Source organism: Pollachius pollachius, assembly GCF_949987615.1.
Source record: "Pollachius pollachius genome assembly, chromosome: 2".
NCBI classification, from domain to species: domain Eukaryota; kingdom Metazoa; phylum Chordata; class Actinopteri; order Gadiformes; family Gadidae; genus Pollachius; species Pollachius pollachius.
In genome coordinates, this window is record NC_136935.1 from 8,450,661 (window position 1) to 8,462,549 (window position 11,889).

The 11,889-nt window shown below is 53.5% G+C and overlaps 2 protein-coding genes across 2 annotated transcripts in view; one reads left to right on the plus strand and one right to left on the minus strand.

Annotated features, from left to right (window-relative positions):
• arfgef3 (ARFGEF family member 3) overlaps positions 1–738 on the minus strand; it is a 26,963-nt gene extending 26,225 nt beyond the window's left edge. The window contains exon 1 of the mRNA XM_079758550.1: positions 201–738. Coding sequence (XP_079614676.1) covers positions 201–285 — 85 coding nt within the window. The 5' untranslated portion in view covers positions 286–738. The remainder of the gene's footprint in view (positions 1–200) is intronic.
• A 1,511-nt stretch (positions 739–2,249) lies between these two features.
• LOC307091767 (multimerin-2-like) lies at positions 2,250–11,576 on the plus strand. Its single transcript, XM_079758554.1, has 10 exons — positions 2,250–3,196; positions 4,830–4,946; positions 5,271–5,377; positions 5,471–5,761; positions 6,120–6,484; positions 6,870–7,091; positions 7,808–8,215; positions 8,300–8,525; positions 9,072–9,527; positions 10,733–11,576. The coding sequence occupies exons 1-10, from the start codon at positions 2,943–2,945 to the stop codon at positions 11,113–11,115; spliced, it is 2,829 nt and encodes a 942-aa protein (XP_079614680.1). The 5' UTR covers positions 2,250–2,942; the 3' UTR covers positions 11,116–11,576.
• Positions 11,577–11,889: the final 313 nt, after the last annotated feature.

The following is an 11,889-nucleotide window of genomic DNA, read 5'->3' on the forward strand; positions in this document are numbered from 1 at the left end:
CAAACTTATTGTTGACAATTAACCCATATATACTGCTATACTGTACATAATCATAATAATAACAATAATAATAATATAATAATAATAATAATAATAATAATAATAATAATAATAATAATAATTATAATAATAATAATAATAACACAAAAAAATAATAATAATAATATGATAGAAATGATGTGGGCGTGGCTGAAACTCACCGCGGGCCAAGTCGCACGCGTCGCGCAGCGCTTTGTGTCGGTGGCCCGACGCGTCGGTCCGGAGCCGCCGGAGAACCTCCTCCATGATGGGGAGGAGTAGGGGAGAGGCAGGAGGTGGGGAGTAAGAAGGAGGAGGTTGGGACTCAGGAGGAGGAGTTGGGGAGTCAGGAGGAGGTGGGGAGTCAGGAGGAGAGGGGGGGAGTCAGGAGGAGGAGGTGGGGAGTCAGGAGGAGGTGGGGAGTCAGGAGGAGAGGGGGGGAGTCAGGAGGAGGAGGTGGGGAGTCAGGTGAGGGAGAGCCAGGAGGTGCTAGTGAGCCGGCGGTGTCTCCCGGATGCGCAGCATCAGCAGCTGATGGCTCCTCAGCGGGGGTCCGGGATGGCAGGCGGAGGGGCGTGGCAGCCGTGATCCTCCCGAACGCTCGGGTTAAGGCGACATTTAGATCAACAACCTACGGCGCTTGGGAACCGAGCCATGTAATAATAGTCTTCAAGAACCTCCACCGCTGCTTTGTAAACCTCGTCCCAGTCAGTGCGTCGTTCTCTGCGTGATCCACGTCCGATCATCCAACCCCCTATTTCAGCTCCTAATTCAAGCAAACGCAGTTGAAATAGAACCGCCATTTATACGGAGTTACGGCCGGATATGGCAACCCCGTATTGAGCTGACGAGCTGCCGACTCCCTGGAAGATCCGGACAGGATCCGCTGCAGCGGAGCGGCCGCTGTTCTACCAATTGATTCTCCCTGTCAAATCGTGATACCTAGTGGTTCTGCGCATACGCACACCGGTGTTACACCGAATTCTGCGACCCACCGAAAAGTGTGACCCCAGGGGGCGCTGTTGCACATTTTCTGCAACGTGCACGTTTGCATTATAACAGAAACATAAATAAAACATAAGATCTCCCCCCACCGGTGGGTCCTTCTTTTCTTGATACTAGCATTAATTCTAAACAGCGTTTTACACAGTAGCCTATAATAGGAAATGCTCAAAGGTAAATCAGCGTAATTTAACACTGACTGTAGCTTTTTATGGGTAAAGAAGCAACGGTGAAGGACCGTACTAAACGCCCTATCATTGTATGGGTCTGTAAAATGCTAATCAAATCAAAACAAATGTATTTACTAAGCACCTTTAATAAAAAGGTAATTGGTTGGGGGAGATCTTATGTTTTATTTATGTTTTTGTCATGCCTGTCTACGATTCAAACTCGTGCATATTGCAAAAAATATGCAACAGCACCCCCTGCGGTCACACTTTTCGGTGGGTCGCAGAATTCGGCGTAACACCGGCAGTATTTAACCGTGGTTTAAAATACACATACTGTACCATGTATACCGGATAGACTAGCATCTTCACCAGAGGACCGCCTCGGCTGGGGAAGACCTCTTCCTCCCGCAGCAAATCGAATCAGATTTATACTGATCTTATTTATAGTAGATTTATATTAATTATAGTCAAATTGACATTAATAATATTTATAGTCATCAGATTTATATGATTCCTATTTAGAATCATCATATATATAGTGATCAGATTTAGATTAATCATAGAGAGAGAGAGAGAGAGAGAGAGAGATAGATAGAGAGAGAGAGAGAGCGAGAGAGAGAGAGAGAGAGAGAGAGAGAGAGAGAGAGAGAGAGAGAGAGAGAGATAGAGAGAGAGAGGGGGGGGGGGGGAAGAATGGAGATGTAGGTGATAAGAAAAAAGGAATTCCACTGACGTGCCAAGACAGCTGACCTTCAATTGTTTGTGTGTGTGTGTGTGTGTGCGTGTGTGTGTGTGTCTGTGTGTGTGTGTGTGTGTGGGGGGTGGGGGGGGGGGGGGGTGGGTGGGTGGGGGTCATTTCCGTGTATTGTTGCAATCTTTGAGAACTTTTGGAGGAGAGGATGTGGAGAGAGAGAGAGAGCGAGAGAGAGAGAGAGAGAGAGAGAGAGAGAGAGAGAGAGAGAGAGAGCTAGAGTGTCCTGTGGGGGGTAGTGGGCGGGGCTCATCCTGGAGCCTCACAGCCTCCTTCAGTCCGACCAGACCCAGAACAGGCCTCCTAGACCTCCTAGACCTCCTGGACCAGACCCCCCAGAGCAGAGCGCCTAAACCTCCTGGATCTACCGGAACTCCTGGACCAGAGCCCCCAGAGCAGACCGCCTAGAGCTACTGGGTCTACCGGACCTACTGGACCAGAGCCCCCAGAGCAGAACGCCTAGAGCTACTGGATCTACCGGACCTACTGGACCAGAGCCCCCAGAGCAGACCGCCTAGAGCTACTGAATCTACCGGACCTACTGGACCAGAGCCCCCAGAGCAGACCGCCTAGAGCTACTGGATCTACCGGACCTACTGGACCAGAGCCCCCAGAGCAGACCGCCTAGAGCTACTGGATCTACCGGACCTACTGGACCAGAGCCCCCATAGCAGACCCCCTAGAGCTACTGGATCTACCGGACCTACTGGAAATACTGGATCTACCGGACCCCGTCTACAAGACCAAACCTGAGAAGACAAGACTAGAGGAGACCAGACCAGAATAGAGGAGACCAGACTAGAGGAGACTAGACCAGAGGAGACCAGACCAGAATAGAGGAGAACAGACCAGACTAGAGGAGACCAGACCAGACTAGAGGAGACCAGACCAGACTAGAGGAGACCAGACCAGACTAGAGGAGAACAGACCGGACTAGAGGAGAACAGACCAGAATAGAGGAGAACAGACCAGACTAGAGGAGACCAGATACAGCCTCCAGGATGCGAGCTCTGGGAGGAATGCTGGTGGTTGTGGTTCTACTGGTCAGAACCCAGTGTGAGGTCCGGGCCAGAGACCCTGGGGAGGAGGGGGGGATGGGAGGAGGAGCAGGAGGAGCAGGAGAAGATGGAGGAGGAGCAGGAGGCTGGGAGCAAAAAGAGCTCCTGTTGGAGGACCACCTGGATGGGCCAGAAACCACCCGGCCTCCTGGTTCAGAACCTCAGAGACCCCCAGGGACCATCCCCTCACGCACAGGGTGAGTGAGGGAGAGAAGGAGTGAGTGAGTGAGTGACTTTATGGTTCTAGAGGATATGGTTCTAGAGGTTCTAGGTTATGGTTCTAAAGGTCTTGGTTCTAGAGGTTATGGTTATGGAGGTTCTAGAGGTTATGGTTCTAGAGGTTAAGACGGTTATCACGCTGGTTCCTAATGCACACACTCATTGTATGTTGTAAGTCCTGGCACTTTAAAATAGTAGTTAGCATGAAGTAGCGTCCTATCCTAGCTATCTTTGTTGTGTACAGGGAATGGGTTAACTTAGAGATTGTTCGTGCTTGGTACTTGTTTCTATGAACATCCTTACTGTAAATTCCCTGAATATAAATGGTTCCATTAAGTTCTATTCTGTTACTGCATCTCTGTCGCTCTTCGTGCTAGCTCTCTTGGGGGTCATCCCTATGTTCCCCAGGTCCTATGTTCCCCAGGTGCAAAGGGTTAGGGTCAGGTTTAGGGTTAGGGTTAGGGTTAGGGTTAGGAAGAGGGTTAACCCTAAACCTAACCCTAACCATAACCAATCGGAGGAGAGCCATTCTAACCAATCACAGGCGAATCAGAGGGGAAAAAGGCGGTACTTGCCCCTACTATCCTACAAAAAAAAGATTTGCTCACAGGGTCCTATGTTCCCCGGTCACATACAAAGCGGGGAACATAGGACCCGGGAACATAGGTACGCTCCCCTCTCTTGGCTAGCTCTTCATGCTAGCTCTCTGGGCTTGCCCTCTGTGATTGCTCTCCTGGCTAGCTCTTCATGATAGCTCTCTGGGCTAGCTCTTCATGCTAGCTCTCTGGGCTAGCTCTCCATGATGGTTCTCTGGGTTAGCTCTCTGGGCTAGCTCTTCATGCTAGCTCTCTGGGCTAGCTCTGTGTGTCTGATGGTGACTCTCTACACTGTGCGGTGGTTAGCGTGTTCCTGGTGTTGCTGAGCTTTCATCACAATCAGTGTGACTCATGCTGGTCCCAGTGACTCATGCTGGTCCCCTGGTCCCTGTGTAAACCACAGGAAACAGGAAGTCTGCTCCCTCTGATACGCTCACTTCCTCTGGTTGTCACATCAACATGACTCTCACGCATGCATACACACACAGGCGCACGCACACACACACAAAGAGACACGCACAAACACGCACGCACACACGCACCGCACACACATGCACTTACACACTCAGACATGCAAACACACAAACACACACCCAGGACAGATGAGGACCTGGGTTGCTCTACCACAGACAGCAGCCATTTTAGGCGTCCACTTCTTGTAGTCCGTGACCTCATCAGTCCACTTCCTGTAGTCCCTGGCCTTATCAGTTCACTTCTTGTAGTCCGTGACCTCATCAGTCCTGTAGTCTGTGACCTCATCGGTCCACTTCCTGTAGTGCCCGTCTGTCTGCAGGTGTGTGTGTGTGTGTGTGTCTGTCTGTCTGTCTGTCTGTGGGTGTGCGTGCATGCTTTTATTGTTTATGGTTAAAGGTTAATTAGTGAGGTGTGTTTAAAGTTGAGGGGGTATGCGGAAGACACACACATCTGACATTTAGCTCAATGGAACGTGCATGTGTGTGTGTGTTTGTGCATCTGTCTGTCCGTCTGGCTGTCTGTCTGTTTGTGTTGCGTGCAGGAACTGGTGTGCGTACGTCCAGCAGCGGGTGGTGCCGACGACGGTGAAGTGCGAGACGGAGAAATACACCATCAGGACCCCCTGTCCTCCTGAGACCCCCAACTGTCAGCTCGTCATGTAACACACGCACACACACACACACACACACACACACACACACACACACACAGTCAGCTAGACATGGAACACACAGACACACACACACACACACAAACACTGTCAAGTAGTCATGTAACACACGCACACACACACACATCATATCATCATATTCACATATCTACTGTATGTGTATATATCTACAGGGTGCAGGCCCCCGGCCGCCTGGTGTATATATTGTATATCCATATGTTATATATCTATATATCGTATATCTATATGATGCATGTCTATATGTTGTATACATTGATATGTTGTATATCTACATGTCGTGTATGTCTACAGGGTGCAGGCCCCCAGCCGGCCGGTCTACCGGCAGCAGCAGCACGTGTTCACTGCCCTCCAGTGGCGCTGCTGTCCTGGACACAACGGACCTCACTGCCGAGACGCAGGTACTGGCTGCTGATTGGTCCACTGTCTGGATGACACGCACATTGTATCCGTTTCCATGACAATCCCTGTGTGTGTGTGTGTGTTTTTTTCAGATGAGCAAAACGACACACAGTCTCCAGCACCACAACATGACCCTCGGAACCCTCTACTTCACCATGGCAACCAAGACCCTCGGGACCCACAACTTCACCATGGCAACCATGAACCTCGGAACCCACAACTTCACCATGTTAACCATGACCCTCGGGACCCACAACTTCACCATGTCAACCATGACCCTCGGGACCCAAAACTTCATCATGGCAACCATGACCCTCGGAACCCACAACTTCACCATGGCAACCATCACCACACAAACGGAGCCCATAGTTCTGACCTTCAAAGTGAGTTATTCTGCAAATTAACCTTTGATCTTCTGGTCTTCTGAAGGTCTTCATGGGGACGTTGTCTCACACTCTTTATGAGGACACTGTGCCTCACACTGTGTTTATGAGGACAATGTGGCACACATGTCTTTATGAGGACAATGTGTCTCACTTGTCTTTGTGGGGACATTGTGTCTCACACTGTGTTTGAGGACATTGTGTCTCACTGTGTTTATGAGGAAATAGTGTCGCATACTCTTTATGAGGACATTATGTCTCACACTCTTTGTGAGGAGATGTGCCACACACTGTTTATGAGGACATTGTCTTTGTGGGGACCCGATGCATCAGGGGCCGACCGTGTTGTGTGTCCCAGGTGAGGCCGCTCTGGTCCCGGCGGTGGCGGCGCTGGTCCTGGCTCAGCTGAACCCGGTCCTGGAGGGATTCAACCGCTCCCTGCTCCTTCTGGAGCGGCGGGTGGGGGAGCTAGCCCAGGACCTGGCCCCTAGGAGCCCCGAGGGAGAGAGGGAGCCAGCCCGGGACCAGGTCCTGGGACCCGAGGCAGAGAGCCGGCTGGAGGAGGTGCTGAAGGAGATGCAGGAGGTGCGCCTGCTGCTGGACAGCCGCCGCAATGCGTTGCACGAGCAGCTGGACTTCCAGCATGCAACACTGCAGGACAACCTCGACAGCCTCAGAACAGAAGTGGACTTGAAGCTTCAGCGCAGCGAGGAGATGATAAAGGTCAGACACGCCGCCAGGCACCACCACCATCAGCAGCAGGAGCATAAACCATGTGGCAGTAGCATGTCATAGTAGCATGTAGCTGCAGCTGGAGCTTAAACCATGTGGCAGTAGCATGTCAGAGTAGCATGTAGCTCTAGCGTGTAGCAGTTCGAGAAGAACGTAGCATTAGAAAGTAGGTAGCATGAAGAATGTACTTGTAGCGTGTAGCAGAAGCGGTTCCAGAAGGATGTATCTGTAGCATGTAGCTGTAGCATGTAGCAGTTGCAGTACTAGAAGGATGAGGTTAAATACTACAGAAAAAAGAAGTATTAACTCGTAGCATTACCATGTAGCTGTAGCCTTTACAAGTAGCAGCTAACTGCTATCTGTGTCATCGGATTAGACCAGCATCCAAGGCCTGAACGCCTCGCTGGTGGACCTCTGTGGCCCCCACGGGCAGGGGGGAGGAGCCAGGGGCCAGAAGCAGGGGGGAGGAGCCAGGGGCCAGGAGCAGGGGGGAGGAGCCAGGGGCCAGGAGCAGGGGGGAGGAGCCAGGGGCCAGGAACCCTCCCCCAGCCCTGCCAAGGAACCAGCCTGGACCAAACATCTCAACACTCAGGTCAAGGTGTGTCTCCCGCCCGCCCTCCGTCTGGGCCCCCAGGGAGGGGCCCGGTCCCCCCAGGAGGTCTGTCTCCTCCTGGTCTACCTGGTGGACCGGGTCCTGGTGGACAGGGTCCCAGGGGTCTGTCTCCTCCTGGTCTACCTGGTGAACCGGGTCCCGGTGGTCAGGGTCCTGGTGGACAGGGTCCTGGTGGGCCGGGTCCTGGTGGGCCGGGTCCTCCTGGTCTACCTGGTGGACCGGGTCCTGGTGGACCAGGTCCTGGTGGACAGGGTCCTGGTGGACCGGGTCCCAGGGGTCTGTCTCCTCCTGGTCTACCTGGTGAACCGGGTCCCGGTGGTCCGGGTCCTGGTGGACAGGGTCCTGGTGGGCCGGGTCCTGGTGGGCCGGGTCCTCCTGGTCTACCTGGTGGACCAGGTCTCCTGAGGTCTGTCTTCTCCTGGTCTACCCAGTGGTCCGGTCCCTGGTGGTCCGGGTCTTGGTGGTCCGGGTCCTGGTGGTCCAGGTCCTCCTGGTCTACCTGGTGGACCGGTCCCTGGTGGTCCGGGTCTTGGTGGTCCGGGTTCTGGTGGACCGGTCCCTGGTGGTCCGGGTCTTGGTGGTCCGGGTTCTGGCTGACCGGTTCCTGGTGGTCCGGGTCCTGGTGGACCGGGTCCTCCTGGTCTACCTGGTGGTCCGGGTCCTGGTGGACCAGGTCTCCTGAGGTCTTCTTCTGTCTGCAGCTGAGCACCCTCGAGGAGGACGTGAAGGAGGACCGCCGCTCGCTGGGGGCCCTGAGGCGCCGCCTGGGGGAGCTGGAGGAGCAGATCTCCCAGACGGGCCGGGAAAGCCAGATGAGGTTCATGGAGACCGGCCTGGACGTGGAGGCCGCCCGCGAGATGGTCCTGGGCCAGCTCAGGGAGCTGGAGGGGAACCTCAGCGCGGCCACGCAGCAGGCACAGCTCCGCGACAACGACGTGGACTACCTGTTCAAGGTGCTCTACAACTGCACCGCCCTGAGGCACGAGGTGGCCCGCCTGGAGAAGGGCGTGGCCAACCTCACCCAGCTGGCCAATGTGAAGCAGCCGGCCCCGGAGGAGGGGGTCCAGTGGGCGTCGCCAGTGAAGGAGCTCCAGCTGGGCCTGCAGCAGGTGACCTTTGACCTCTGACCCCTGACCCCCTGTCGTACCCTCGTAGCCTGGTAGCCTTGTGTTCAGCGCCTGCTCCGCCCGCAGGTGCAGGCCGGCGCCGGCGATCTGGAGGAGAGGATGCGCCGTCTGTCCAGCTCCTTCGGCTCGCTGCTGAAGGACGCGGGCCGCAACAGCGAGGTACTGGAGGTGCTGCTGGGGGAGGACGTGCTGGAGTTCCTCCGCCGGCCCCCCGCCCACCAGGAGGCGCTCTCCATCCCCGGCCTCAAGGAGCAGATCAGGAGCCTCAACCACAGCCTCGCCGCGCTGCACAGTAAGAGGGTTCCCACGGTAACCAAACATTACTCTGGGAGGAGCCATGGGTCTGGAGACCACAGAGCCACCTCCTGTCATCTGTTGATAGTAGACAGGGCCCACCACCTGTTATCTGTTGCTAGGAGACAGGCCCCACCTCCTGTTATCTGTTGCTAGGAGACAGGCCCACCTCCTGTCATCTGTTGCTAGGAGACAGGGCCCACCTCCTGTCATCTGTTGCTAGGAGACAGGGCCCACCTACTGATATCTGTTGCTAGGGGACAGGGCCCACCTCCTGTTGTCTGTTGCTAGGAGACAGGACCCACCTCCTGTTGTCTGTTGCTAAGAGACAGGGCCCACCTCGTGTTATCTGTTGCTAAGAGACAGGGCCCACCTCGTGTTAACTGTTGCTAAGAGACAGGGCCCACCTCGTGTTATCTGTTGCTGGGAGACAGAACCTGACTGCTCTAATCAGTCAGCCTAACCCCTGTTGCTAGGAGACAGGGCCTTATTCCCGTTACCTGCTGCTAGGAGACAGGGCCTTATTCCTGTTATCTGTTGCTAGGAGACAGAGCAGAATCTCTGATGGCGGACCAGCCCCTCCCGGCAGAGGGGGGGGTGAGGAGCAGTAGCCACGCCCCCCGCAGGGAGCAGCAGATCCTCACGGCTCCTGACCCCGCTGACAGAGGAGGAGCCCTGGAGAAGGAGGTGGAGGAGCTGGAGGTCAGGGTCCGGGCCCTGGAGGAGCAAGGGGGAGGAGCGCAGGAGGAGCAGCTCCAGCAGGAGGTGCTGTGGTTGAGGAGGGCGGTGGAGGATCATCTGCGGCTCTTTCAGAAGGTCTTCAGACAGGCTGAGACCCTGGAGGACTCCCACCGGACCCTGGACCTGCAGGACCTCTGGACCCTGAGCCAGGACCCCCGCAGAGAGAGGAGGAGAGGGGGAGAGAGGAGGGGAGAGAAGGACGGACAGAAGGACGGAGAGGTTAGAAGAGAAGCCCTCCAGGGCAGGAGGGACCCCAAAGGTGAGTGATGATAACATGTGCATTAGTACTCCAGATAACATGTGCGTTGGTGCTCCAGATGATAACATGTGCATTAGTACTCCAGATAACATGTGTATTGGTACTCCAGAAGATAACATGTGCAATGGTACTCGGATGATAACATGTGCGTTGGTGCTCCAAATGATAACATGTGCATTGGTACTCCAGACGATGATAACATGTGCGTTGGTGCTCCAGATGATAACATGTGCATTGGTGCTCCAGATGATAACATGTGCGTTGGTGCTCCAGATGATAACATGTGCATTAGTACTCCAGATAACATGTGCGTTGGTGCTCCAGATGATAACATGTGCATTAGTACTCCAGATAACATGTGTATTGGTACTCCAGATGATAACATGTGTATTGGTACTCCAGACGATGATAACATGTGCGTTGGTGCTCCAGATGATAACATGTGCGTTTGTGCTCCAGAAGATAACATGTGCATTGGTACTCCAGAAGATAACATGTGCATTGGTACTCCAGAAGATAACATGTGCATTGGTACTCCAGATGATAACATGTGCAATGGTACTCCAGACGATGACATGTGCATTGGTACTCCAGATGATAACATGTGCATTAGTACTCCAGACGATAACATGTGCGTTGGTGCTCCAGATGATGACATGTGCATTGATACTCCAGATGATAACATGTGCATTAGTACTCCAGACGATAACATGTGCGTTGGTGCTCCAGATGATAACATGTGCATTGTTACTCCAGATGATAACATGTGCAATGGTACTCCAGACGATGACATGTGCATTGATACTCCAGATGATAACATGTGCATTAGTACTCCAGACGATAACATGTGCATTAGTACTCCAGACGATAACATGTGCATTAGTACTCCAGATGATAACATGTGCATTGGTACTCCAGAAGATAACATGTGCATTGGTACTCCAGATGATAACATATGCAATGGTACTCCAGACGATGACATGTGCGTTGATACTCCAGATGATAACATGTGCGTTGGTGCTCCAGATGATAACATGTGCGTTGGTGCTCCAGATGATAACATGTGCATTAGTACTCCAGACGATAACATGTGCGTTGGTGCTCCAGATGATAACATGTGCGTTGGTGCTCCAGATGATAACATGTGCGTTGGTGCTCCAGATGATAACATGTGCGTTGGTGACCTCCACCCTGTCCCCCCGCAGCAACTGCACCCCGGGCTCAGAGCAGTCCACTGCTCCTGGCAACCGGTCTCCGTGGCGATGGGCGGTTCCTGGGGTTCAAAGCGTCTCTGAACATGGGCGGAGATTACTCTGAGACGTCCGGGCGCTTCACGGCGCCACAGACCGGACTCTACCTGCTGCTGCTGACCCTTGACCTCAGGCCGGGCCACACCCACCTGCTGCTGAGGAGGCGGTCCGGGACGGAGCTGCACCTCCTGCAGGAGGAGGTGAAGGAGGAGGCCGGAGCGCTCTCTTTCCTCCGTCTGCTGCATCTGGAGGAGAAGGAGTGGCTCTCTGTGGAGCTGAGAGCAGGAGGACTGCTGGACCCCAGCAGCACCGCCCTGGCAGTGCTGCTGCTGCACTAGCGCCCCTGGTGGTCACTATGTAGCACTGCTGCACTAAAGCCCCTGGTGGTCACTATGTAGCACTGCTGCACTAAAGCCCCTGGTGGTCACTATGCAGCACTGCTGCACTAGCGCCCCTGGTGGTCACTATGCAGCACTGCTGCACTAGCGCCCCTGGTGGTCACTATGCAGCACTGCTGCACTAAAGCCCCTGGTGGTCACTATGTAGCACTGCTGCACTAGCGCCCCTGTTGGTCACTATGTAGCATTGCTGCACTAGCGCCCCTGGTGGTCACTATGTAGCACTGCTGCACTAGCGCCCCTGGTGGTCACTATGTAGGAATGCTGCCCTAGTTACACCTGAGGGGTATTGAACTGTTAACCCTTCAGCTGGAGATTTCCACCAATGTAAATCATTTGTATATGAAATAACGAGTTATATAAATATGTAATACATATATGTAGAAAAAAAAAGATTTACATATTAATAAAGACAAATTAACTAATTAGTCTCTTATGAAATCGCTCTTCCTGGTGGATGTGGAAGAAGAACTGGAAACAGAGCTGATGAGGCAGAACAACACCTTCCTGTAGAGCAGACCTGAGATCGGTCAGAGGGCTGGATGTGTTACCAGACCTGAGATCAGACTGGATGTGTTACCAGACCTGAGATCAGACTGGATGTGTTACCAGACCTGAGATCAGACTGGATGCGTTACCAGACCTGAGATCAGACTGGATGCGTTACCAGACCTGAGATCAGACACTATTCCAGAGCCATTTGTGTTTTTTTCT